The sequence below is a fragment of the Echinops telfairi genome, unplaced genomic scaffold (genome assembly GCF_000313985.2).
Source record: "Echinops telfairi isolate 266 unplaced genomic scaffold, ASM31398v2 ScPeMD7_3533;HRSCAF=4204_1, whole genome shotgun sequence".
Classification (NCBI taxonomy): domain Eukaryota; kingdom Metazoa; phylum Chordata; class Mammalia; order Afrosoricida; family Tenrecidae; genus Echinops; species Echinops telfairi.
The window spans coordinates 26,691,817-26,717,226 of NW_022107432.1; the positions used below are offsets into that span (position 1 = coordinate 26,691,817).

Genomic DNA, 25,410 nt, shown 5'->3' on the forward strand with positions numbered 1-25,410 from the left:
CCACTCTCTCCACTGGTCCTGGGGGGTGCATCTGTCCTGGGTTCACTGTATTTCCAGTTCCTATCTGTGTCCTGGACTTTCTTTACTTCCACAGGCCCCCTTCACACGCCAGGGAAACGGTTCTCAAAAGCACACCTCGCTATGCTGCCCACACAGAGCAATTCCAGAGTAGTTAGATTGCACTCCTAGCTCTGCCACCCAGTGAGACTGCGGGCAACTGGAGTGACTCCCCTCTTGTCCCATTTCACAAAAAAGGAAACTGAGGCTCGGTGATGCTCATACTCAGAGTTGGATGAGTAGGAGGGCGTGTTTAAGACACACCAGGGTGGTACCACTAATAATAATGACTCTAGCTTTAGTAAGCCTTTCAAGCCACCGTGCCACGTTCTTCACCCATGAAAGTCATTACCCATTAAGTCCATGAAAGCTTCTGACAGTCCCATGCGATGGAAATGATGATGGCCTTTGTTTACAGACCAGGAGCCTGACCAACGAGTGATTCAGTACCATGGCCTTGGTCACTTGGTCATTCCAACGCATGACTTTCCGCAAGTAGGTCACTAGGTGCCTTCTGAAGGACCTCTGGGTGGACTCTAACCCCCATGCAAACTATGCATTTCAGGTAGCAGGCAAGTGTTTAAGCCATTTGCTCCCCTAATAGCTTAGGCCTGGAGGCAGGAAGGATGAGTCCAGGTGAGAAACACATGAGGAAGTGAGAAAGAGGGCCGATTCCAGGGCGGGGATGACGATCAAGGCCACTGATTAAGTGTGTGCGAATTGTGGGACGGAAAACCCATTTGCTCTGTAACCTTCCACCCACATCACAACACCAATGTATCAGAAAAAGAGAGAGGAAAGGCAGATTTGGGCTGCACGATGGAGTCTCAAGAACTGCCCAATGCTCTCCACCGGTGCTCCCCAAGCCCGCCTGTTAAGAAATGTCTGCAGCCCATCCCAAAGCTCCCCAGTGCCCAGTCTATGCAGCCTGCCCCTTTCAGTCTAGCAACCAAGCTTCAACCTATCCCTGAGCCCTGGGAGATTTATATCAGCATCGTGATTAGCGGGCCCCACAGAGGATCCCCCAAAGTATGAATCTCCAGATGAAAGTGCTGCCAACATTTCAGTTTCCTTGTCTTCCTTCTCTGAGTGTTGGCGTGTCTGATTAGACTTCCAAAGAGTTTTAAACCCAACCATCGGGTATCATGAACCTCTCTGCACAGACCGTGGACTCCTGGTTGCCTGCCCAGCTAGCTGTTTGCCTGCTCCTGTGCACTCAGTCTCTATGCTCCTTCTCCGGATTACAGGGAAGCCTCCACTGGGCATGGGTTTGTGGTGTGGCTGTTACAGACCTTAACGATCCTGGTCAAGGTGCTGTTAACAGGTGGCTTTGTAGCCTTAATAACTCAAATTGGAGATGTGATCAAAGGCCCAGGAGACTACAAGTGAACTGACTTTAAGCTCCAGCTTTGCACCTCTTTGTCAGCGCCTGATGTCCCTGGAAGGAACTCTGGTAGCATAGTTGGTTAATTGTCGGGCTACTAGCCTCAAGGTCAGCAGGTGGAAACTACCAGGCACACTGTAGGAGAAAGGTGAGACTTTCTGCTCCTATAAAGATGTAAAGCCTCAGAAACCCACAGGGGAAGTTCTCCTCTGTCCTGTTGGCTCACGATGAGTGGGACTCCACTGGATAGCGTTGGTTTAGGATGTTCCTGGGAGGCACAATGATCAGCGCTCAGCTGCTAACTAAAGGTTGACTGTTCAACCTTGGTGTGATGGGAAAAAGACCTGGCGAACTGCTTTGGAAAACCCAGCCATTAAAAAAACCTAAGGAGCTCACACACGGACTTGGGGTCAACTCAGGGGGATCTTGGTCAACCTCTGATAGGGAACGTGGTGTCTCGCTTTTTATTATTATACATTATGGCTCCTGGCAAAGGCCTGCGCCTAGAGCTGACCTTCGACTAGCTTGTCAGCTGTTAGGACAACCTGGCTAACAAAAGCCTGACCGCCTACTTCACCTGAAAACCCTCAGTCTGTTCCTTCCAGAGTTTCCACGTTAGCTTAAGCTTTAACACAGGCTGGTAGCGTGAGGGATTCTATAGGCATCCTATAGTCTAACAGGCCTATCTAACAAGGTCACAGTGGATTCAGGAGTCCTAGCTCCCAGTTACTGTCTGCAGAACTCGTGTTAGAGTGTGGTGTGGGTTGGGCTAGTTGCAGCCAGCGACCCCTATTTCGGGCTCAGGGTCAAAATAAAACATCCAAACCAGTTGCCAATGAGTGGACCCCCAGAGGGTTTTCAATGGCTGTGACTGAACTTGAGCTGTGAGCCTATCAGTTCGTAGATCAATTCTTAACTGTTTGCACCCCCCCTCCCCAGGGACTCCTGGTCCTCTTCACAGGACTTGTGAAGTTACAGAAAGGAGACAGAGGGTTTGGATAAGGCTGGGACTGGTCTCCAATGACTGGGTTCTAATGAGACCCATGGAATCTCTACTCTGTGCTCCTGAGAGTCTGGGAGAGGAATCATCTTCCACACTTGGGCCCAGGACTGGATATTATTGCATAAAATCCACGAGGGTTCTTCCACTGCTGATCTAGAATATGTAACCAGCGCTATGTCCCTTCCCCCAGGGAGGGGGTCTAGAGTGAGTGGCATAGCTATTTCATGGTCATGCACCAAACTCTCCATTGCAGGGCTCCTGGGGCCTCAGCCTGCTGACCTTGCTATTCTTGATATGACTTCATCCCTTTCATCCTTTGCACATATAACCTTGGGGGGTTTTTGTTTTTGTTTTTACAGTTTTGCCATATCTAGACCACAGCTCAAGTTCTCCTATATGTTCCATTTTTCCCCTCAAGTTGACCTTGATCTTGAATTTCCAGGGACCCATAATCCCTGCTCTGGGAATCTATTTTACTTCACTAACCCCTCAGCATATCTAAACCTGAAATAATTGAAGACAAACTTCAAGCCTAGAGTTTCAATACTGAAAGATACTACGGGCAAAATATTGAACTCTCCAGGAAGCCTCAGGAGCAGGTGGATAGGATATACAGAGTTGTACCAAAAAGAACTGGTTGACATTCAGCCATTTGAAAAGGTGACATATGATCAAGAACCAATAATATTGAAGGAAGAAGTCCAAGCTACACTGAAGGCATTAGCTAAAAATAAAACTCCGGGAATTGACAGAATAACAGTTGAAATGTTTCAACAACCCGATAAAGCACTGGAATCACTCACTCATCTGTGCCAAGAAGTGTGAAAGCTACCAGGCCAACTGATTGGAAAATATCCCTATGTGTACCCATTTCAAAGAAAGGTGACCCAACAGGGTGCCCAAATTGATATCACATGCAAGTAAAGTTTGCTGAAGATCATTGAGCAATGGTTGCAGCAGCACATCGATAGAGAGCTACCAGGAATCAGGCCAGATTCAGAAGAGGTTATGGAACAAGGGATATCATTGCTGATGTCAGATGGATCTTGGCTGAAATGGATCTTGGCTGAAAGCAGAGAATACCAGAAATAGGTTTACTTGTGTTCATGCCAAGGTATTCAACTCTTGAGAAGACTATGGGTAGCCTTGAGAAGAATGGGAATTCCAGAACATTCGATTATGCTCCTGCAGAACTTGTGCATGGGTCAAGAGGTGAATGGAACAAGGGAGAACGCTGCTGTTTAAAATCAGGGAAGATGTGCGTTGAGGTTTTATCCTCTCACCATGCTAATCAACCTGCGTGCTGAGCAAATCATCAGAGAAGCTGGAGCATATGAAGAAGAGTGTGGCATCAGGGTTGGAGGAAGGCTTATGAACATCCTGTGAAATGTAGTTGAATCAACCTTGCTTGCTGAAAGTGAGAACTTGATGCATTTATTGATGAAGAGCAAAGATTGCAGCCTTTAATATGGACTACAACTTTATGTCTAAAAAAATGCTCACAACCAGACCAGTAGGTAACGTCATGATGAACAGAGAAAAGATGGAAGTTGTCAAGGCTTTCATGTTGCTTGGATCCACAGAAGATGTTCACAGAGGTAGCAGTCAAGAGACCAAATGGTGCATTGCATTGGCTAAGTCTGATGCACAAGCCTTTTTCAAGTGTTGAAAACCAAGAGGACAAAGGCGTGCCTGACCCAACCCACGGCATTTTCAATCACCTCCTAGGCATCTGAGAGTTGGGCCATGAATAATGAAGACCGACGAACAGATGCATCTGAGTTGCAGTGCTGGCAAAGAATACTGAACTTCATGCTGTACAAACAAATCTATCTTGGAAGAAGTATATGCAGAATGCTCCTGAGAAGCAAGGACAGGGAGATCTCATCTCCCGTACTTTGGAGAGAGAGCAGTCCTTGGACAAGGGCATCGTGCTTTGGAAAGTAGAAGGGCAGTGAAGAAGAGGAAGACCCTGGACAAGGTGGGCTCACACAGTGGCTGCAGCGGCGGGCTCAACTATAACAGCAATTGTGACGATGGTGCAGGACCAGGCAGCGTTGCAGCACACATACATTCCATTTGTAGGTGGCTTTGCTGGTGTGAGAGTTACCAGGTGCCAAGTACCTCCTCTCAGTGCTGGTGTTCCCCCTGAGTGGAGACAGCTAGCTGTCTGGTATACCCCATCTTCTGTAGCCACTGTGCCTACCTTGGCCCTCCACCAAAGGAGGAAAGTAGAATGATGATCTGCCAACAGAGACTTTTGCAGTGGAGGGATTGATGGATGGCTACGGGCTGTAGGAGAACAGACCCAACGGCCCCATCCTGGTTACTCACCTCATTCAGCTTGACCCAGTTGAAGGACTTCAGTGGGTGGGAGGGCTGAGGAACATGCTTCTTCCTGAGTGGGGGATCGCTACTAGGGAAGGGGTCTGGAGGGAGGGGCAAGCCCATGTTGAAGCAAGGCGGGGCACCTGGGGGAGTGGGAGGCCCACCAGGTGGAAGGGGTGGTGGCGGCGGTGGAGGGCAACAGGGAAAAGGTAGAGGGGGTGGGGGTGGAGGCAGGTCATGGGTTGTCGTCAAGGAAGATAAGGCGAGTGGGCCCCCGGGATGAGGCAGGGAGGCTACAGGGCCTGTCTGTGAGGAGACAAAGGACAAAGCCATCAGTAAGGATGTTGTTCATATCCCTCCCCACGATTCTATTCCTTACTCTTAATTCCCATTCATGCTCCATCCCAAGTCCTGCTGTCGCCTCCCATCTACCTTTAGTGCCCACACTGTCTGTCCCCAGCACCTAACTCACCCATGCAGATACAACCACAGGCAGACACACAAACCTTCAAACACACACCACCCCACTGGCCCATCATCACAATGGAACAGCAGGTTACATGCAAGGTAGGCTGCCGACTGCATGAGGACAATGAACTGAAAGCCAGATCCTCCCATCCCCGGCCCCTCGGCTTTGCAAGGCATGCCTCCTTGGACAGAAGGAACATCACGCTTTCATATTCACACAGAGATACCATCTAGATGATTGGGGTGCACAGCCAGCCCTGATAGCCTCAGGGGTCCCCCTTCTCTTGGCCTGAAGTCTCTCTCCTCTTTTCTCCCGCACTCTAGGTCCCTGGCCCCCTCCCACACATGGCTTGGCCCGCTCTGCCCAAGTCCATGGCCTCAGTTCCACCGCTTGAAGGGAAACAGGGTGCCCGCGTACTGGGATTTCACTGAGTTGGGCTACCAGCTCTGCCACTTGTCCCCGGGCCTGCCGAAGCTCCTGGGACTCCCGGGCCAGCTTGTCCTTCATCTTGTTCAGGGTCCGCATCATCTCCTCCTTCTCCAGCGTCTTCGTCTCACACTCCCGCTCCTTCCTCTCCAGCCGGCTCACCAGCTCCGTGTGGTCTGGGACAGAGGGGGCGTGGGGAGGAGACGGGAAGACGCGTAAGAGTAGGATGTGCATGTATTCAGTTCCGTGAGGAACACGGGGCTCTGGGCTGGTAGGGCGTGCAGCAGGGTCCGGTAGAACCCCTCACCTTTCCGGAACTTCTCGGCCTGATCTCGCCACTGCTTCACTTCGTTCTCATTGATGAGCCTGGGGACAGAGGAGGAGGGGCCAAAGTGACGGACGATTCTCCCACAAGGCATTTTATGTCCCCATCCTCCAAGCAGATACGCAGATCTCCAATCTGTCGAGCCACACCTGCATCCTGGCTACCAGGTCTCAGTTGGTTTTCTGTAACTCCCCGTGTCTCTCCAGGTCTCCATCTCTGCCTGGTTCTCATGATACATGTCTCTTAAGAGAACTCAAAGAACCCTTCAAACTAAAAAAAATACAACCGCGTCATCATCACGTTCATTCCAACGGAGAGTGACCCTACAGGGCACTGGAGAACTGCCCCTGTGGGTTTCCAAGACCGTGAATCTGAATGGGAGTAGAATGCTTCAACAGCCCAAGGCATAATCGACGACACCACCAGGGCTCCCTAAGTGAATCCTTCGATACCCTGCTCCAACCCCTCTATGGCACAATAGGGGCTCAGAGACCAGATACTGAAACAAATCCAGTATCAAATGAATTCAGCTGCAGAACTTGGACTAACTCTCAGGCTCCCCTTGGTGATACAGTGACTTCTACCCCTTTGTAACAATTGGTGTTCGCTGCAGAAGAGAAAACTGCTGGCCTTTCCACGGTCCCCATTTCCGACTCCTGCAAAGACCTACGCGTTCGAGCAGCGGTTCTTAACCTGGGGGTCGTGACCCCTTTGGGGGTTGAACGACCCTTTCACAGGGGTTGCCTAAGACCCTATTTCTGATGGTCTTAGGAACTGACACCACTCCTCTATCCATCTCCAGGTGGGTCCGCCCACCTGCACATACAGGGTCACCACCACATGAGGAACTGTATTAAAGGGTTGCGGCATTAGGAAGGTTGAGGACCACTGTGTTAGAGCAAAAGAAATTTCCCGACACCCCAAAACACAAGATGGGTGTCTAGAGGCTAAAGAGGAAAGATGTTGGAAACATTCATGCCGACTCTTATAATCAGGTGTTAAAAATAAGCTTTCTTTTCCAAACCAAGGCTCTCTTGATGGCCTACAACACGGAGAGCGCTGTTAGGGGAACATAATTCTTTAGAGAGAGTCATTGCCAACCTCACCAATTCTGGTGAAGGGGCCTCTTTAGATCCACCCATTACATTTTCACCCATCTGGCCCAACCTTGGGGGGGAGCCAGGGTGGACTCGGTCTACTTTGGGGTCAGGCACATCCAGAGGGTGAAGCATTGATAGCTGTGCTCGCGTTTGCCAGCCAGCAGAGAAGCTATTAGAATAAGAGATCGCCTGAGGGCATCCAACACGCCAGATGTCATAAGCCTTGTGGAGGACTTGACTTTACGCTATTGTCAGCCCTAAGCGGTCTCCCTGGGAGAAAACGGAGACCGTCACCATTGTCCGTCTGTGCACACTGTGTCATCAGTGATTCAGGAGCTGACTGGTCTGGTTGGGGGTGGGGGGATGGAAGCAGGCAGCTGATGAAACAAAAAACACCCCACAACTAGACAGAGACTATTTCTACATATCTGTGTGCTGCAAATATATCCAGGCACATTGTACAGCATACTGGGAGCAAAAATCGGAAAACTTCTTAGCCATAGCCAAACACCCTGAGGAAATGACTCATAGCTGTTGGGGCTTAGAAGCACTTTTAGGGGCAAAGATAGTGTTCTACATTCTACTTGGATGAATAGTGATGAGGGTCTTAAGAGAATGCAAGAGGCCATCTGAGATGGAATTCTAGGTCTCTCCTGGTCTGGAGCGAAGGAGAGTGAAGGAAAAACAAGGCGCGAGGAACTAATTCATCGAAAGAACGAATGTACCACAGCCTCTACCACCCTGAGACCGGAAGAGCTAGATGGTGCCCTGCTACCACTACTGACTGTTCTGATGGGGATCATAACAGAAAGGGAAAATGAAGAACAGAATTCAAATTCATTGAAAAAAAAAAAAAAAAAAGACCAGACCAGACGTACTGAGCTGACAGGCACTCCCAAATCTGTGGCCCTTAGACCCTTCAGGTCTGGAACTGAGCTCCCCTCCCCTCTACCCAGAAAGCGACTTTTAGCCAAACAATAGACAGGTCTACCAAGTGATCCTAACTTGGATTCTCAGGAACGAACTCCTCAGCAGCATTTGCCCAAACACCAAGGTCAGAAAGCAGGAAAGAACGAAGGGGCAGTGGGCAGAGGGTGGCTACATTTAGGGCATCGCAACCAAGGCCATGAAACAAAAGATGTGGTGATTGTTGAATGGAAAATGAATTGGCTTTGCCATCTTTCACCCAAACGCCAATAAAAATGCTGGGGGTAAACAAAAGAAAGAAAGTAACACACACGCAGCTTACGTGATCAGTGGTCTGCGTTTTGTAGAGAGAGGTACCCAGAAAGGACTCTCTGAAGGCCCCAGGAATGCAGTCATGTGTGCACACACACGTGACCCTATCGAGTCAGGCTTGTCCCCTTTCTCTTTCCTGCCCCCATGCTGCCTCCCCAGAAACGGGTTAGCTAGTGGGAGAGGAAGTGGTTAAGAACAGAGAAAAGAAGGTAATCACACACATGTTCCCCTATCCACTATAGCTTCCCCAGTCCCAGCTGGGGGAGGAAGATAGTCATTTCAGGCTACAACATGTCTACCAGGTTGATTCACATCTGGGATTTGTCCTTCTTACATTTGAGACCATGTTGATAATTGAAAGTGATCTTCCAACTTCTATTCCCCAAAAAGGAGGGGGAACAAATCAGGGAGGCTAAGGAGTCTTCACCCTTGGGCAGGAGCAACATTTCCCCGTGAAAAACTGAAAGGAATCATAAGAAACAAAAAGAAAACCCCAATTTGATTACTTTATTGACTGTCCTTGTTGAAACATGCCAGTTAGGTCTTTAACTAGATCCGCAATTAATGGTGCCAATGAAAACCGGTGCAGGAAAGCCCAGTCATAATTTTCTACTTGGCTTTAGCAAGCAAAATAATGAATCATTTAGAGCCAATTTACCTGCTTCAGATGCATCCTGAAAGTTAAGTGAAGACTTAAATTTAAAAAATCAGGGTGTTAATGTAAGGTCTTATTATTAATTGATGTGCTTTTAAATTTGTCTCTCTCTGTTCCCTAAACCCAGTGTCAGAAAAAGATGACAAGCCAAACCCTTCGGCTCTGACATGCTTTGTCCAACAGCCTCATGGTCAGTGGTTGGCAGAATTTCTGTAAAGGATCAGAGCGTAAACAGTTTAGGTTTTGCAGATCACATACAGTCTTTGAGGGATTTTCTTGTTTGTTCATTTGTTCTTAACAATCCTTTACACACACACACACACACACACACACACACACACACACACACACACACACACACATTCTTAGCTCATGGACCAGAGTGCAACCAGTTGGGAAAGCCCCTTCAATCCATTGGCCATAGTTGCAGACCTCTGGTTTATCCTAGTCTGATCTAATGCATTCAACTCCCCCCTGTAACCAGTCCCTCGAGTGGATTATTGAGAGTTAGTTACACATCCTTTAAACCTGTACGATCCAATGTGGTATTCATTAGCCCCAGATCATGTGACTATTTAAATGTATATGGATTAAAATGAAAAAATCAGTTCCTCGCTCAAATTAGGCATCTGTCAAATGCTCCATAGCCACCTGTGACTACTGGCTGCCCCACTAGAGAGCCACTCAAAGAGCATGTCTGTCACTCACAGAGAGCTAGGGGCCAGTACTGCATAAAACCCATTTGTACCTACTGCCTGGTTTGAGAGAGGAGACCCTGGTTTGGGCGGAACAGATGGTGAATGAGCTCGGCTGTTAACGGAAGAGTTAGAGGGTTGCGTCCACTTGGAAGCACCTTAAAAGAAAAACCTGGTGGTCTCCTCCCCCCAAAACCAGCCAAGGAAAAGCCAGAGCTGTCACCGCTAGAATCCATCTCAGACTCCTGCTCTGATTGGAGGCAGAGAGCTGAGTTTCACTGGTGAGATTCAGTGTGAGAAGGAGCTGGGGACGGAGGGAGGAAATCAGGGTGAAGTCTGGCCACCGCTCACATGTTGACGATGTTCTTGACGTTGAAGTTCTCCAGTGGAGCCAGGTCCGGGTCCATACCCCTCTCATCCTGGAGGACCATCTGCTGGATGATACGATCCAGGAGCTGCCACTGCTGGAAGTAGCCACCATTCCGCTTGTCTGAGGGGCGACAGACATCATTTCTTTACTGCGTCCTAGGGCTCCCTGGAAGCCCGGACCTAAACTACTGCCTGCGCCTGGATTTCTGAGGGGGTGCCCGTCTCCACCCTGAGCAACCCCCTCACCCCCCAACCCCCTCTGATGGAACAGACAGCACAGTGTGGCTGATGAAGATTCACAAATCCAGCCATCTCTTGATGATCTGCAACAGATCTGCTATCAATGAATCAGCCCTTCCTACAGATTGTCCTACCCCCAGAAGTGCTTCTTGGCTCCTTTCCCACCCTGTGTGGACTCTAGGCAGCTGTATCCTGAGAATACAAATTGATTTATCCATTATCTCAAAAACAGAATCGATGAAAGCATCATTAGGAAAGCAAATCTGCTCTGAAGGAAAATAAGGAAGCCTCTGGGGAGGGAGGAGGAGGCAGGATTGGCTATGCTGTGGTTCTGAAGAACAGGATGAAGAAAATAACCTCAGCACGGGCTAGAGAAGGGATGGGTGGAACCCAGGCAATGCTCCTAGGGAAGGTGACCTGACCTATGAAGACAAAGCACCATGTGATGGGCCTCATTTCATGGGGTCCCAGTCTGGGTGGGGGTGAGCACTTCTTTCAGATGAGAGCCCCAAGTCTCCTCTTTTCTGTCTGTGTCCCAATAGCCCCTGCTGGGCAGTAAGGGAGCATGGGGACTTGTACATCAATGCCGAACTAGAAGGTCTTCTCAGTGGAAGACCATATTCACAAAACCCCATGTAGGGGCAAGCTGAAAGGACCCATTCACATGGTGCCCACGGAACACCAGGCAAGGGGAACCCCCGGGGGCTGAAATCAGGGTCCCTGAGGATATTTTACGTCTTCCATGCAGACCATCTGGGCTGAGTTTTGGAGAACTGATATGTAATCCACATTACGGATCTAAATTCCGTTCCACCACTCCTCTCGATCCAAGGGTTGGAAAGTGACATAATTTTCCATTTGTACCTCGCCCAGGAAAACAGGGTGAAGGCGGGTCACTGGTTTACAGAGAAAAAACAAGTTTCATCCAAAGCCCTGAGTGGGAAAGAATACAAGTCCCCTGCCATAGAGAAAATAATGTTCTCAGCTTCCGGCTCATCCCCTGTAAAATGGAAATAATCAGCATACACACCCCTTAGGTCATTTTAGGTTCAGAGATGATGTGATAAAAGACCTTGGGTCAGGCCTGGCCCTGGCTCAGCACCCAATCCATTGTGCTTCTTGTCATCCTCACCATGATGATCAACTGCACCATCAGCGTCTTTTGGGTTGACCATTATCATGGGCCATACTTAGGAACAGCTGAACTGCCAATGGCTGCAGTTAAAGTTGCCTTCCAATAATATTTTGGGGTGGCTAGTAGCAGCTTTCTATCATTTATTCAACTGCTGTGTCTACCTGGGTCTTAAGAACTTAGCCACCTGGTCCTGTAGTTGCTGACGTTTGGTATTTGGATGGAGAGGCAGGGATAAAGAAGGTGGGGTGGGGAGTCAGCAAGAAGGACTAGATGGAGGAGGAGATGAAACATTTCAAAAGGCATGTTCATTCCACATCAGTGCTACCCTCCCAACCACAGATTTCTCTTTGTAGAACTTCCCAAGAGGAGAAACCACACGCTTGTCTTGAGCTGACAACTGAAGGAGCTGTTTGGTCTTGAAAATACCTAGTCACACTTCTGCTGGTGGCCTGGGATGTTGAAGGTGCTCAAGGCCAAGGCTCCAGCCCTTCCTATGGGTGACAGCAGAAGTCATCCCATGGTGTTGACCACCAGGGCGGCTTCACTTGTTAGTGGGGGGAAATGTCTGAAGAAGGGAGGTAACCACAAGGCCCCCAGTCCTGTGGACTGGTCTGCCAAGGGTGTGTCTATCCAGGACATAGGCAGGCTGATCCACCAGCCAGTAGGCCCTGTTAGCCTTGTCTCAGGCCACCCTGAAGGCCAGAGCTTGGTGGCCCAGTTGAGAAGTCACGAGGGCTGGGGACTCACAGGGCATTTGCAGGCAGTGGTGCAGGACGGAGAGCAGGCAGGGATAAGCCTCAGTGTACTTCAGCTTCTTGTGGATCAACTCAAACATCTGGGATGCACTCTTGGTGTCAATGTGCACCTGGAGGAGCAGAGGGGGGCAGTTACTAAGGAGCAGGGAAGGGAATGGAGGAAGGGACTAGGGAGAGATGACCCTACTCCCATGTACGGAGTCCCACATCCCAGGAGAGCTTTCCTTCCTCTGCCTCTGTCCCAGGCATAGAAAGAAAGAGACTGAGCACAGGGGAGGGAAATATGTTGAGTACATATTTAATCTTGGTGCTCTTGGCATTTGCGACTGGATAAGTCTTTGTTATGAAGCTGCCCTGTGCATGGTATCTTATTCAGCAACACCTACTGTGGCCTCTGCTTACTGATAGCAACACCCTCCACCAAGTCATGCCAACCCCCAACACTCCAGATAGCGGCAAATGGCTTTGTGGGGTGGGAGAGTGGCGCGGAATTGCCTTTGGCTGAGAACTACTGATCCCAACGAAGGGAAGGAAGCAGGTGCATAGATGGCTCAACCCAGAAGGGACACAGGTGGAAAGGCCGCTTCATTTGAGGTCCAGAAACGTGAGCTGATAGCCCCGATCCTCTGGCCTCTACGTGTGCGATAACAAACAAGGTACACAACCTCATCGATAAGTGGGGGGCGTTTATGAGAACACAATGGACAGTGGTTGGTGACTATGAAGCGCTACTCAAAAGGGGGTTTTTATTTGGGGAGGGACTTTGCCATATCATTTTGAGGCAGCAGGGGTGTTGGTTTTCGTGGTTTTGAAGGCTAAAATGGAACGATGGCTTGGTTTGCTCAGTGGGATCTGGTTAGCAATGGGGGCAGGTGACCCAGGAAGCACTGGAAGGTGGGAAGCCAGCTCAGGGAGGCATTTGCCCCTAATCTCAGGTAAGCTCGGGTTCGCTTGCTCTTGGGGACGGCAGTCTCCTCTCATGGGAGGAAGATGCTGAGGGCACACAAGTGCATCCGGTAAAGCCCCCCGGGTAAGACCGGAGAGGGGAGATAAGGCCCACCAGAACTAGAATGGTGAGACACCCTCCCTGGAGCCCACCAACGCTGGGCCCACCACGGTACAGAATCTGGCGTGCCTCACCAGGCACCCTCTTCCCTTCCCCACCAGACTCCTCACCATGTCAAACCTCCTGGCTAGCTCCAGGTCATCCTCATTCCGGACCATCTCAAAGAAGTCCAAGTGCCTAGACAGGAGAGGAGGGAAAGAGCGAGGAGACGTTAGAGCCAACAATACCCGCCGCCCGCCCCTCCCTGCCCCCTGACACTGACTATCTCTGAATGCTTCATTCGGATGAAGGACCCCCTTCTTCTTCTCCAATCTGATCTTGTGCCAAAGGCATCCCACAGAGGCAGAAATTGACTGATCTATGAGCATTCACCTTTTCTCAGAGCAGGGCCCTGGCCCCGGGAATGAGGGAAAAGGAGCTGTCGGACCAAAGAGGAAGAGAAGCCAAAATGGCTGAATCATGTACACCGCCCTTCCTCAACCCTCATGCTCCAAGGCAGAGCCAGAAAGAAACCACCTGCCTGGAGACCAACATGCTGCTTCCACAGAACCCAGTGCCCCTTGGTCAGAGAGGCCGACCCGGGATCCCTTCACCTTAGATCAGTTTCTCCGTTTTGAAACGATGAACATTTCGGAGTGAGAACTTCTCTCAATTTGTTGGTCATGATGGGGCTGTCTTGCTCATTGCAGGATAGTCATCGGCAACCCTAGACTCTAGCTATTAGATGTCAACAGCAGCGCCTCCCCCTCAGCTCCAGTTGGGAGAACCAATATAGGTCTTTGGTCAAAGGTCCCGGGGTGGGGGGGAAGGGTGTGGGGTGTGGGGTGGGGTAAAAGCATCCCTAGTAGAGAACCACTAAGCTATATCTATCTTCTCCAGTGTGGTCATGCTGGCCCCATGTCAGTCCATAAATTTAATGGGCCCTCATTTCTAGCCTCCTCCACCCCCCCCCCAACTCAACCCTCAATAGATCCATCTTCGGCCCCTAAGACTCCATGTAATAAAATTGCTTGAACTAATGGGGTAGAACCAGAGGGGGCTCACTGATCACACAGAGGAAGTGAATTGTGCCCTTCAGCCAACAAGCCCCCCTGTGGCCCTCACCAACCGCTCAGAAAACCAATGAACACACCACGTGGTTTCAAAGGCCCCCGATGGGGCAGTCCTTCTGTGGTTGTGTACTACTGGGCCTATTGGTCTGTAAGATCAGACAGGAGGCAAGAAGGCCAGTCAAGAGGGCAGTGAGAGGCATAGCTAGGAGGTAGGACAAGGTGGTGGGAGAGCTGTCCACCTCCCCACACAAAGAGAAAGCAGATTCAGAAGCTCTGCTGGCTTCTGTGGGAAGACCGGCCTTAACAAAAGTCTTGGCCATCCCACACCTGCCCACAGGCTTGCAGTCGGGATGGGTGTCTTGCCCCTTACTTGTCCAGGATGGCATTCTCGTGCTGCCGGAGTTTGTCGATCACAGGCTGTATCCCCAGCATCAGGAACTCATACCGCAGATGTAGGCGGAACTCCAGATTATCCTGGGGGTCACCAAGAGAAGACTCACCAGCTAATTCAGAGAACCCCATTCTCAGGTGCCTCACCCCGGCCACGGGCTCACATCTCCTGCAGCAAACTTACTCATTGCTCTTGCAGGTCCCAGCGCTCCGAGAAAAGGCTGGAGGAGACCTCCTTTGACCGTGATGTTCCCCTAGAGCAAGCCCACTGCCCAGCTTCTTCAGGGTCTCCTGGCTCATTTCCTTCAACTCCCTTCTCAGCTTTCCCTTTGCTTTCAGCAGTATGTACTAGAATACAGCTCTGGAATCAGACCTATCTTGCTTGACATCCCTGCTCTGCTCTTCAAGAGCTTTGTGATCTTGAGGAGGTTTGGGTTTTCCCATCTGTGAAATGGGAACAACGGCGTAACTTACCTAGAGGGGTGATAATCGTAGCCATGACCAGGGGAGTTATAGCTATCAATGACAGAGAGCTGAGGTCAGCTGTAAATAACTGGCTCTGGTAAGGGTGATGGTATCATCTTAAGGACAGATTCTTCCTTATTTAACCCAATCCTGGATGGGACTGGATGCACACAGATGTGCTGGCAGACCAGAGGGATTCGGAGAGAGCTGTGATTTGTTCCTTTTGTCCTTCAGTGGTTGGCCTGAACTGGGGAGTCTGATGACCTTAGAATTGGGGCATTCCTCTGCCCTTCAAGATCTTCTTCTAATGCCACGATGTTTTATCATCTGAGGACCCCATTGGGACCCAAAAGAAGGAAGAACAGAAGCCACACTCCTCTACTAGAAGAGCCAGGCTAGGAGCCAATCCAGAATCAGGCCAATAGAGCACGAGACAGAAGGGCCAATGCTTGCTCTCCTGCTGTAAATAACCCCACCACCTGGGCCATCAGCCACACCCAAGCTCAGTGATCGTCTACGTTCGCTGTCTGTGGCAAATATGATGCATGAAGCTACCTCTGCAGGAAACTCCCCATGAGGGCTTGCAGGTCGAGGTAAACCCCCCAAAGAAGTTTGTGTCAAAGCAAAGCCAGAATTACTCCTTGCCACAACTTTCTAGAGCCACAGGTTAGCTCAAACAAACAAACCAACAAACAAGACAGAACTCACCATGACTGAATCAATGCTGACTCATAGTGACCCCTACCGGAACAGAATAGAACTGCCCTGTGAGTTTCTGGGACTGTAACTGTTTATGGAAGTACTAAGCCCCATCTTTCTCTGATGGAGAGGCTAGTGGTTTTGAACTGCAGACCTTGTAGATCGCAGCCCAACTTATAACCACTATCCCAAGAGGGTTCCTTGCAGATTAGTTAGGCTGTGGGATATACGCAGCCCAGGTCTGGCTGACATCATGTCCCAAGTGAAGGTGTCCTGTGGTTACAAGGATAATCTGAAGATGATGGCAGTGACAGCCACACCAACGCGCTGCCTTGCCCCTTCCCTCCGCTACTTCCACCAGGAAGCACTCACCCACTCTACCTGCCCCAGACCCCAGGTGCCAGGGGACTGCAAGAGCCAAGAGCCAGGGGCCTCACCTCCCCAGCTCCAGCGTTGAGGACAGCGTTGATGAAGGACATGATGGCTGTTTTCAGGTTCACTTCATCCCGGTATCGCCCCAAACTTCGGTCTAGTTCGTTCAGTAGTGTCTGCAGGGAAAGGCCGGGCAGATAAGGAAAAGCCAGCCCTGAATATGACAAGCCAAGCGTCTGAGTCCTTGCTCCTGGCATTCCAACTCCCGGCAATGGCCTACCCACTTCTCTCTTTCCCTCCACGTCTCCCTCGCTCCTCTGGGACTGCCTCTAAAACGCACCTTTGTCAAGAAGAGCTCTTGGTCTCCCTCCCCTCTGGTCTTCGTACCGACTTAGCCCCTCTCCACTCCACCCACACCTTTGATCCTTGTACACCATCTTTCGCCCCCTTTGCTTCTTCTGCGAAGAGCCAGGGTCCCCTTTCTGCACTGACCAGGTGCTCATCCATGTTTGATGGCAGAATGAACACATAGTCCATGCTGGCGAATAAGCCAAAGATTTGGTGATGACAGTTCATTTTTACGGAGTATTTTCAGGGTGCAGGGCTAAGCCACTTGGGGCTCATATTTCCTGTCTGGCTCACTGGTGCTTTTCCACAGCAGGGACAAGAAAATAGGATGGCATGCCGTTGGCCTACACTCCCGGGACTGGTCCTAAGTCCCATAGTGGGCACTGATGTGGCCACAGGGTCTCCCCTTGACCCCAGCAATTGCTTTCTAGGCAACAATTCTTAAGGGAGGTCCTATCATAAGCTAGATCCATGTAGAAGCCCCAGGAGAAAGCGGATCAATATTACAGTCTCAGGGGGAGCCCCAGGACCCTTTTTCCAGCCAAACTTTCATTGAAGGTTGCAACTCAGAAGGCCCCTCATGTCTTCTCATGGGAACCCTCTGGGTCCCAGTATTCTCCCTGTCATTTTGAGCCAACAGCCCCCCCTTGCAGCCCACGTTATCTCTCCATCCCCTCAAGTCTCTGTCACAAAGAATCCTCAGTCCTCATCCCCCGGATGGGAACCCCACCCCCCCATTTGCCTCACCCCAGTCAGGTTCCCTGCTCCCCACCAGGCCCCTCACCTGGAAGCGCGTCCGCTCGGCTGCGTACACCTGGTAGTGCAGCATGGCCCGTAGCACCTTCTTGTGGCCACCAGGCACGAGGCACACGGCACCCAGGATCTCCAGAACAGCCACCTTGGTCTTGCTGTTCTCCGTGCGCAGGCTCTGGGCGATGGTGCTGATGGCCTCCGGCTGCGCCAACACGTGCGCCCGGCCCTGGGAGTTATTCATCAGGGCCTTGATGCAGCCAATGAGTGAGGTGTGGATGCGGCTCTCACAGGTGGCATGGTCCATGCTCCGGAGGAAATTCAGCAGACAGCTCAAGCCCTCCAGCTCAATGAAGCGGGTCACAAACCTGTCCATTCGCAAAAAAGATACATACAATGCCTTACATCTGCATGCGATACCACCTCCTTTCTGCCAAGAGGGATCCCCATTATCTACATACCACCTCATACTCCATCCTACTCCTGGTAGCTGCTAGATTCATTCGGACATTTCATCTCAAGCACTGAAATCTATCCTCTCCCCCCTCATGGGAGATGAGCATACATATGGTTTTCATGCAGTATCTATGTCAAGAAGATGCCTGTAGCCATTATGACGGCTGTTAGACCTAAATTCACCTCCGGGAATCCTGACGACTCATCTCCACGCAGGCTAAGAATGAACGACAGGCAGATAATGAGAAGGTCTTCAAACGGAGAGCCCATTGGAGGGGCCCAGTCACGGGACCAAGTCTGAGAAACTTGGTCAAGAGAGCAATCTTGACGGTCAGTAGCAAACGCTTCGTGTGTGGGTGCTGATTCTGCAGTCTCTGCCACCCTGAAGGGCTAGAACTCTGGGGGCCATGAACTTGGAGGGGAAAAGAAAATCACACTGTTCCTGTTTGTTAATCTCCCTGAAACGACTGAGTGCTTTTCTTCCATGATCAGTGCAGGCAGCCAGGGATAGTGGTATTAGGTGAACCTGTTGCTCTTAGCACCCAAGGAAACCACAATTATTTTCATACCAGACTTGGGCTGTTGCAGGGACCTCCAAATATCCTTTAAGTCCTCAGTACATCAAAATGGTGGTGGTTACTTATCTGCCGCTAGCTCTGGCTGCTTACAGCATAACGAGGCACATTTATTGCTAGCTCACAAATTCTGCAATATTTTAAATAATGTAATGGGTTTATTTTTAAAAGCCCATCCATTTTATTTTATTATGTAAAACCATTACTCTGATAAGTGGTCCATCGTTTGCACCCGGGTACTGAAGACATCCATCTCTGTCTGTTTCTCTCTCTCTCTTTCTCTCACTCACATGCAAAGGTGTAGAGCCTTTAATTTAGTAAAATAATTAATGACCCAGAGAAATAGTCATAACAGCAGTGTGGGAATCCACTATGTATAAAAATTCATGAAAAAGGTTATCTGTGTGTATTTCCATGCTGTACAAACAGGCTTATTAAAATAAAACGAGAAATCCACAAATCTGGATCTTTTTGTTGTGTTTTTCATTTCCTTCTGTTACATGCTTTATTATTATTATTTTTATTCCACATTTTCACAATAGCTGTGTGTCAATCTTGTGATCAGAATTTTATGAACCGGGGGAAAACATGCCTAGAGGGGGAGGTGAGTGAGTGTGGGTGAGTGTGCCCAGATGAATGGGCTGGTCAGCAGAGTGGGCCAATATGTCCAAGTGATTCACCCTGTGTGGCCAGGGCATTCGTGTACACACATGTACACTCACTCGGTTACTCACTGTGAGCATGGCCAGGCTCATCTTTACACACAAGGGGCTGTGAGAGGCAGGAAGTTAGAGATGTGACCTCACCCCTAGTCTCTTCCTGACTGTCTCTGTACCCTACCCCCATTGCCAGATCTGTAACCCCCCTAGAGAGTAAAGCACAGAGGTACAGGAAGTTCTCATTCTCCGTGAAGCCCTTTTCCAGGCTCGGCCTAGAATTCACTCATGCGTGCACATGTGTGTGCACACACACACACACACACACACACACACACACGACAAACCAGTGGATAGCTAGTACATATTTTTAAAACTGGTTCTTTTAGGAAAGAACTCAACTTCAAATTCACTGCCATTGAGTCCGTGCCGCCTCACAGCAACCCTATAGGGCAGGTAGAACCGCCCCCTGTCCTGTGGGTTTCCGAGATTGTAACTCTTCACGGGAGTAGAGAACCTCATCTTTCTCCCATGGAGCAGTTGGTGGTTTCGAACTGCTAACCTAGAGGTTACCAGCCCAGCCCTTAACCCATTGTGCCACCAAGGCTCCTGATTTAGGAAAGAAAGAGGATTAAAAAACAATCTCAGCACTTCGTGGTGTAAACACTCATGATAGAGCCCAGGCCCAGCTGCCCATGTGATGTCACTGAGCATGACGTTCAGAGGGGAGGAAGACCAGCAGGCCAGCCTCTAGAACCCCCCGTCTGCAGAGAACCCCCAGTCTGCAGATGCAATGGATGCAGATCGACTCCCGGGCGTACCGCCAATGGCAGGAGGCATAAAAGCAACTACGGACCGAGGAGATGGCCTGAGTATTTATGATCTTTGTTTTTGATACAGATGATTTCATTCTGAGTTTATCAAATTTCTTTTTCAGGCTCAAGTAGAGAGAAAATGCTTTGAGAATGATGATGGCAATATATGTACAAATGTGCTTGACACAATGGATGGATCGTGATAACAGCCGTACAAGCCCCCAATAGAATTTTAAATAAATAACTAAGTAAAAATTTTCTTTTTCAACCATAGTGACACTTAACAACTGGTTTGCAAAAAAATCCCCGAAAAGTTAACAGCTAGCTCTGGTGAGTGGGTGTGAACCAGTTGGAGCACACCACTAGGTAGACCCTAACTCAAGGGCCTTTGTTTCTCCTGACCCTTCTTTGGCACCCCCACACTATGTGGTCTGAGAAGGGGAGAGATTCTGGGGTTCTATTTTATAGTGTCTTCGGGACGCTTATTCCCCTGTCCTGGTCTCCCCCCAAGACTGATTGTTTCCACTCTAGATGGAAGCTGCAGATCTGTAGGCACCATCGCCCCCTGGTGGTGGCAGTACCTTTCAACCCACACCCACCTGATGCTGCCCCTCACTCCCTCTGTGAACACTCTGGTGCCAGCCACTAGACCAGCAGTCCTCAACCTGTGGGCTGCGACTTGGGGTTCGAATGACCCTTTCACAGGGGTTGCCCAATTCATAACAGTAGCAAAATGACAGTGATGAAGTAGCAACAAAAATAATGTTATGGTTTGGGGGATCACCACCACATGAGGAACTGTATGAAAGGGTGATGGCATTAGGAAGGTTGAGAACCACTGCACTAGACGAGCAAGCACCTGCACCCAATGTACCTTCAGGTATGTCTTCAGACCTACACTTGATTGCACTCGCCTTGGTCAGTCTCCCCTCTGCCCTAACGTGAGCTGCTTCAGTAGCTTCTCAGCCTCAGTCAGAGAGGACCACGAGAGCTGACAAGGGAGGTGGTGTCAAGTGAACTTGAGTGGAATGCTGGGAATGAAGCTTGTACAGTATAGGGGCAGACAACTGTGTGGTGTCCCAGGGAGTGGAGGAGGAGTGGATTGGGTGAGGAGGCCTGGAAGGACAGCGAGTGAGGGAAGAGGAATCAGAAGTGACACCTCATGGGCTGCGTCCGGAGAGCTGTCTTCAGGTCTTCCACGACTTGGTTCCTCACCTCCGTCTCCTCCTCCTCGAATGCATACAGACTCTGCATCTGTGGGTGCAGAGGGCAGAAGGCAGCGAAAGTCACCCTGGACGTCCTCTTTCCCAATGCCCTGTGTTCCCAGCCCTGCTGTGACCCAGGGACCACCCTCCCTTTAGAAAGGGAGGGTCCTTCAGGGGACGGTTTATTACAATGAGGTGATACAGTGAGAAGGGACCCTGAGGCTCTGAGAAGACCCCGGTTCTGGTCTTGGACCTCAGTTTTCTCATCTTTAAAATAGGGAGAATTGCGGGCATTGGCCATTTCTCAAGTATCTGGGGCATCCATCTAAGCGGGCTCGTGAGCGTTCACATGTTTGAGATCGGGCTTCCCACAGTTGGGAGGGGTGATGATGAGACTCTGGGGACCATCAGAATGCTGCCGAGGCGCCGTCTGTAGGCCGTCTGGTGCAGAGGAAAGTCGGAGGACACATCTGGAGGGCTTTCCCCCAACTTCTCAGCCTTTCAGTGTGGGGGCCGGGTAGGCAGGATGATGGCAGGCTGCGAGAGAGGGACGCCTCACCGCAGCCATGGAGTTGATCCGGTCAATGTAATAGTCAGGCCAGCTGGTTGCCAGCTTGTTGGGGTCTTCCTGCTCCTGGAACGAGAAGAGGGGTGGCCCTGACCAACAGGCAAGGCAGCCCAGGACCAGCGGAGCATCTGCATTCCACCTGATGTCAGCAGGGGCCTTCCTGCCTCAGGCCCGCCCTGCTGGGGTGACCTTCAGGAAGTGACTACATCGCCGTTGCTTCCCTGAGATCACAAAGGTTTATTCTCCTGTCCAGGCAATGCCATGGGCAAAGGCTGTCCAGGTAGACCCGCTTTCAGTGAACCATGGGTGCAGTTAAAAAACAAGCCCAATGCTGACCACTTTCCTTTTTACCCTAGGCTATATCTATTCTGGTGATACTTAATAAAATGTAGCGGCATGTCTGTGGAACCTTATAAAAAAGTGTGCTTAAACTTTATGCATCTTTTTTCCCCCTTTCCTTCTATTTTATTTCCTGGTAATATCACTCCAATGGTGTTTTTAAAAAGCGGTGGCCTATGACGGGTTGGGAATATGAAACCTCAGTCTCTCAGGTAGTTTGAGGAGCACTTAAATTCAGCATTTGGAGTAATACCTAACACATTGTGGTAGTTACATCAGCTGTTGTCAACTTGAGACTTAGGAGTGAAGGGTAGAGTTTAGCCTGTCAATCAGGTCGCAGCTTGAGGATCTCATTTGGAGGCTCTAAGGAGATAAATAGCTCGCTGGAGGCAGGACACACTCACTCCCTTTGAGACATTCCTGTTGACAACGCACATAGAGCCCTGGAACGGGAGGAGCCACATGGAGACCCACACCAGCGCTGAGAAGCTTACACCACCACTGGATCCACAAGACTTTCCACCCACTGGCCTTGATCTTCCTGCATGCGGCATCATTGCATGTGTTTCATGACTCTGAAGAGGACTTTATAGATTGGTGTCAGACATATGGGCTCATATTGGACTTAAGGACTTGATCTGGACTAGGCTGGGATGTTCAATATTCAATTGCTCTTATATATAAAGCTCTTTCTTATACACATATGAGTGTCTATGAATTTGTTTCTCTAGTCAACCCAGACTAACACACACATAGTAGGTGGTCAAAGAAAGAGTAACTTAACAAAAAGAGAGGAAGAGAGCCATCCAAGGCCCAGAGTTTGGAAACTCAAGAGTCCTCTCTGGCTTCTGATTTAACTAACAGACTTTCCTGAGTGCGGGATAAGTGAAGAGCCCAGACCAGAAGGATATTGGCTTAGTTCTCAGGTTCCAGGAGGCTCAACCTCAACCTCTCCCTGGAACATGGGCAAGAATGATTGGAGGTTAAGTAGACATTAATTTAATGTCGGCTGAAATGTTAGCCCTCTCTCCAGTCAAGTAAATCTGCTCTGGACATTACAGAGGCCCGGCTCATTCTTGTCCCTGGGCCCTAGTCCTTGAACTGTCCCCCTGCGCCCCCACCCCCCCATCTTCTTTCTGTCTGTCTTCTATTTTCAAATCTGCATGAGCATGGACCTCCTGAAACAGCCACCTCTCTGCCAGCTAGCTGCCCTGGCCTTTGCCTTGTCTTCCTCAGCCAGGTCCACTGGGGTCCACTCTTGTTTCACAGACTCCACATTAGAGAGCAGTGGGGAAGCAGTCTGGTTTTGATCTCTGTAGCTTCCTTGTGGACACATGTGTTCAAAAGCTCTGGGCTCCAAAGGAAAGAATTCTGCCTTTGTTGTGGGGGTGTGGAGGGGAATCCCATCTCTCAAACCACCTGCATGAGCACACACATGCCCTCCTGCCTAGGCTGGCGCACCCCTCTCCCATTCCAAATGCACTTAACAAGCACCTGTTAAATACCCATCACTGTGCTGAGATAGAACAGTCTAGGGCCAGAGACAGGGCGACCAATGCCCTGTGGTAGAACTGAAAAGTTGATCATGGAAGCAGCCCAGAAAGAGGGGCATCTAACATAGGTGTGTGTGTGTATATGGAGGTGGAGGTGGTCTGAACCTGCCGAGTGATTAATAGATGACATCTGAGTGCAGGGGTGTGTGTGTGTGTGTGTGTGTGTGTGTGTGTGTGTAGCAGTGTTACAGGAAGAGAACGTTGGGAAGGTTGAAGGCCTTGAAAGGCAGTGGGGGAATCACACACAATTTGGTTTGAAAGGTGGTGAGAAACAACTTTGCATTTTAATAAATCATTTACTTGAGCTCTCAAGGAGATCAAATTAAGGATATTTCATCTTAAATCAACTGGGAAAGTGAGGAATCATGAGGCTTGAGTAATTAAGCCTGGAATTAATTTCTCATCTCTCTCTCTCTGTTCTCCCTGCCTTCTCTCTCTCCCTCTTTCTTTCTCCGTTTTATCCACCGCTGCTCCTCCCATGGCTGGCGCACAATGGCATCTACTGAATGGACAAGGGAGTGTGGAGGTGGAGGCCACAGATGCCCGGGCGGCGGACCCTGCGATGGCAGTAAGGGGTCGGAGCTGGTACCTTCTTCTTGCTGCAGTAGATCTGCCATTTCTTCTCTGGGGGCAGCGCAAACACGGCCTCCCGGTTTTTATCGGTGAGATCCAATTCATCCTGCCAAGACAATAGACAAAACGGTGTCTGAATCCCAGAGACGATGGTGAGTCCGATGTTCAGCCCCATGGCAACTCACATTGCCCCCAAATCCAACCATCGGTCAGCCTTAGCACCTCCTTCCCACGGAACACGAGAGAGCTGACCACACAACTCCTTTTCTGCCAGAAGCACCATTTCAGTGCCTTTGCCTCCGTCGCATGCTACGGCCCACACTTCCTTTACTGCGTGTCTCTGGCCCCCTTGCCTCTCCATACCCACCCTCCTCTGACTCCAGGTCCTTGTGGTCTCCAGTAGAGCTTGGCTAGCCCTGGTGATGTAGTGGTTAGGAGTTGGGCTGCTAACCACAAGGTCAGTCAGTTTGAAACCACCAGCCACTCTGAGGGAGAAAGACATGACTTTCTACTCCCATAAAGAGTTATAGTCCTAGAAATCCACAGGGGCAGTTCTACCTTGTCCTGTAGGGTTGCTAGGAATGAGAACCAACTCTATGACAGTGAGTTTGGGGGTGTGTTTGTGTGTGGGGGGGTTAATTCTCCTGCCCATCATGTGTTGTCTTTCTCCTCTTGTCAACCTTAAGTGAAGTCGTCGAAGGAAGCAGTTCAGTCTACAGTCATACTCAGATTCTTGGTTCTCATCTTTCTAGTCCTTCCCAGCAGTCCTCTGGCTCCCTCTGCTTCTATGTGGGTCCCAGGATGGACCCTAGAGAGCCAACAAGGACAAAGAGTTCAGCAGAATAGGAAAGGCATGCCATCTCAGAGGGGGCACTGATTGGTTCCACAGAAAGGCAGTGGCTTTCTGCACACCCATGACAAGGCTACCCACACAGACCCCAGTGCCCGGCCCTCTGCCAGCCTGTCTCACGTTTCCCAAGAAGCAGAACTATTAAGTTTCATCAAGTTGCGGGCAACTCTCTAACGCATCGGGGGCAACTTGATAGACTTGGCTGTGCCAGATGGCGCTTACAAAGCTCTCTTCTCTAAGTTTCTTTTTCCCATCGTTCATGAGAAATGCTCTGGCCCCTCAGAAAAACAGCTATGGGCCATAAAGGACAGAATGGGTTCTCAGCTCAGTCATAATGGGCCCTTTTCTTATTGAAAGCAAAACTCACACAAGGACAACAGCGCATAATATCGCTAACATTTATGTGTGCAAAACTCATAAACAGTGAAAGCAATATCTAAGGAATTATAAGCCCCTAGCTAGAAGGGTTTTAAATCTCAATATCTATACTCTTTTTTT

At 50.0% G+C, this 25,410-nt stretch overlaps 1 protein-coding gene across 4 annotated transcripts in view; it reads right to left on the reverse strand.

The window, feature by feature from the left end:
* DAAM2 (dishevelled associated activator of morphogenesis 2) overlaps positions 1-25,410 on the reverse strand; it is a 140,701-nt gene that overhangs the window by 24,517 nt on the left and 90,774 nt on the right. For all 4 annotated transcript variants that reach the window (XM_045294801.1, XM_004710748.2, XM_045294800.1 and 1 more), the window contains exons 3-14: positions 24,079-24,168; positions 21,589-21,663; positions 20,984-21,078; positions 17,357-17,690; positions 16,290-16,400; positions 14,669-14,772; positions 13,357-13,423; positions 12,173-12,290; positions 10,033-10,171; positions 5,975-6,033; positions 5,659-5,843; positions 4,779-5,078 (exon numbers count right to left, since the gene is read on the reverse strand). In XM_045294801.1, the coding sequence (XP_045150736.1) occupies positions 4,779-5,078; positions 5,659-5,843; positions 5,975-6,033; positions 10,033-10,171; positions 12,173-12,290; positions 13,357-13,423; positions 14,669-14,772; positions 16,290-16,400; positions 17,357-17,690; positions 20,984-21,078; positions 21,589-21,663; positions 24,079-24,168 (1,677 nt within the window). The remainder of the gene's footprint in view (positions 1-4,778; positions 5,079-5,658; positions 5,844-5,974; positions 6,034-10,032; positions 10,172-12,172; positions 12,291-13,356; positions 13,424-14,668; positions 14,773-16,289; positions 16,401-17,356; positions 17,691-20,983; positions 21,079-21,588; positions 21,664-24,078; positions 24,169-25,410) is intronic.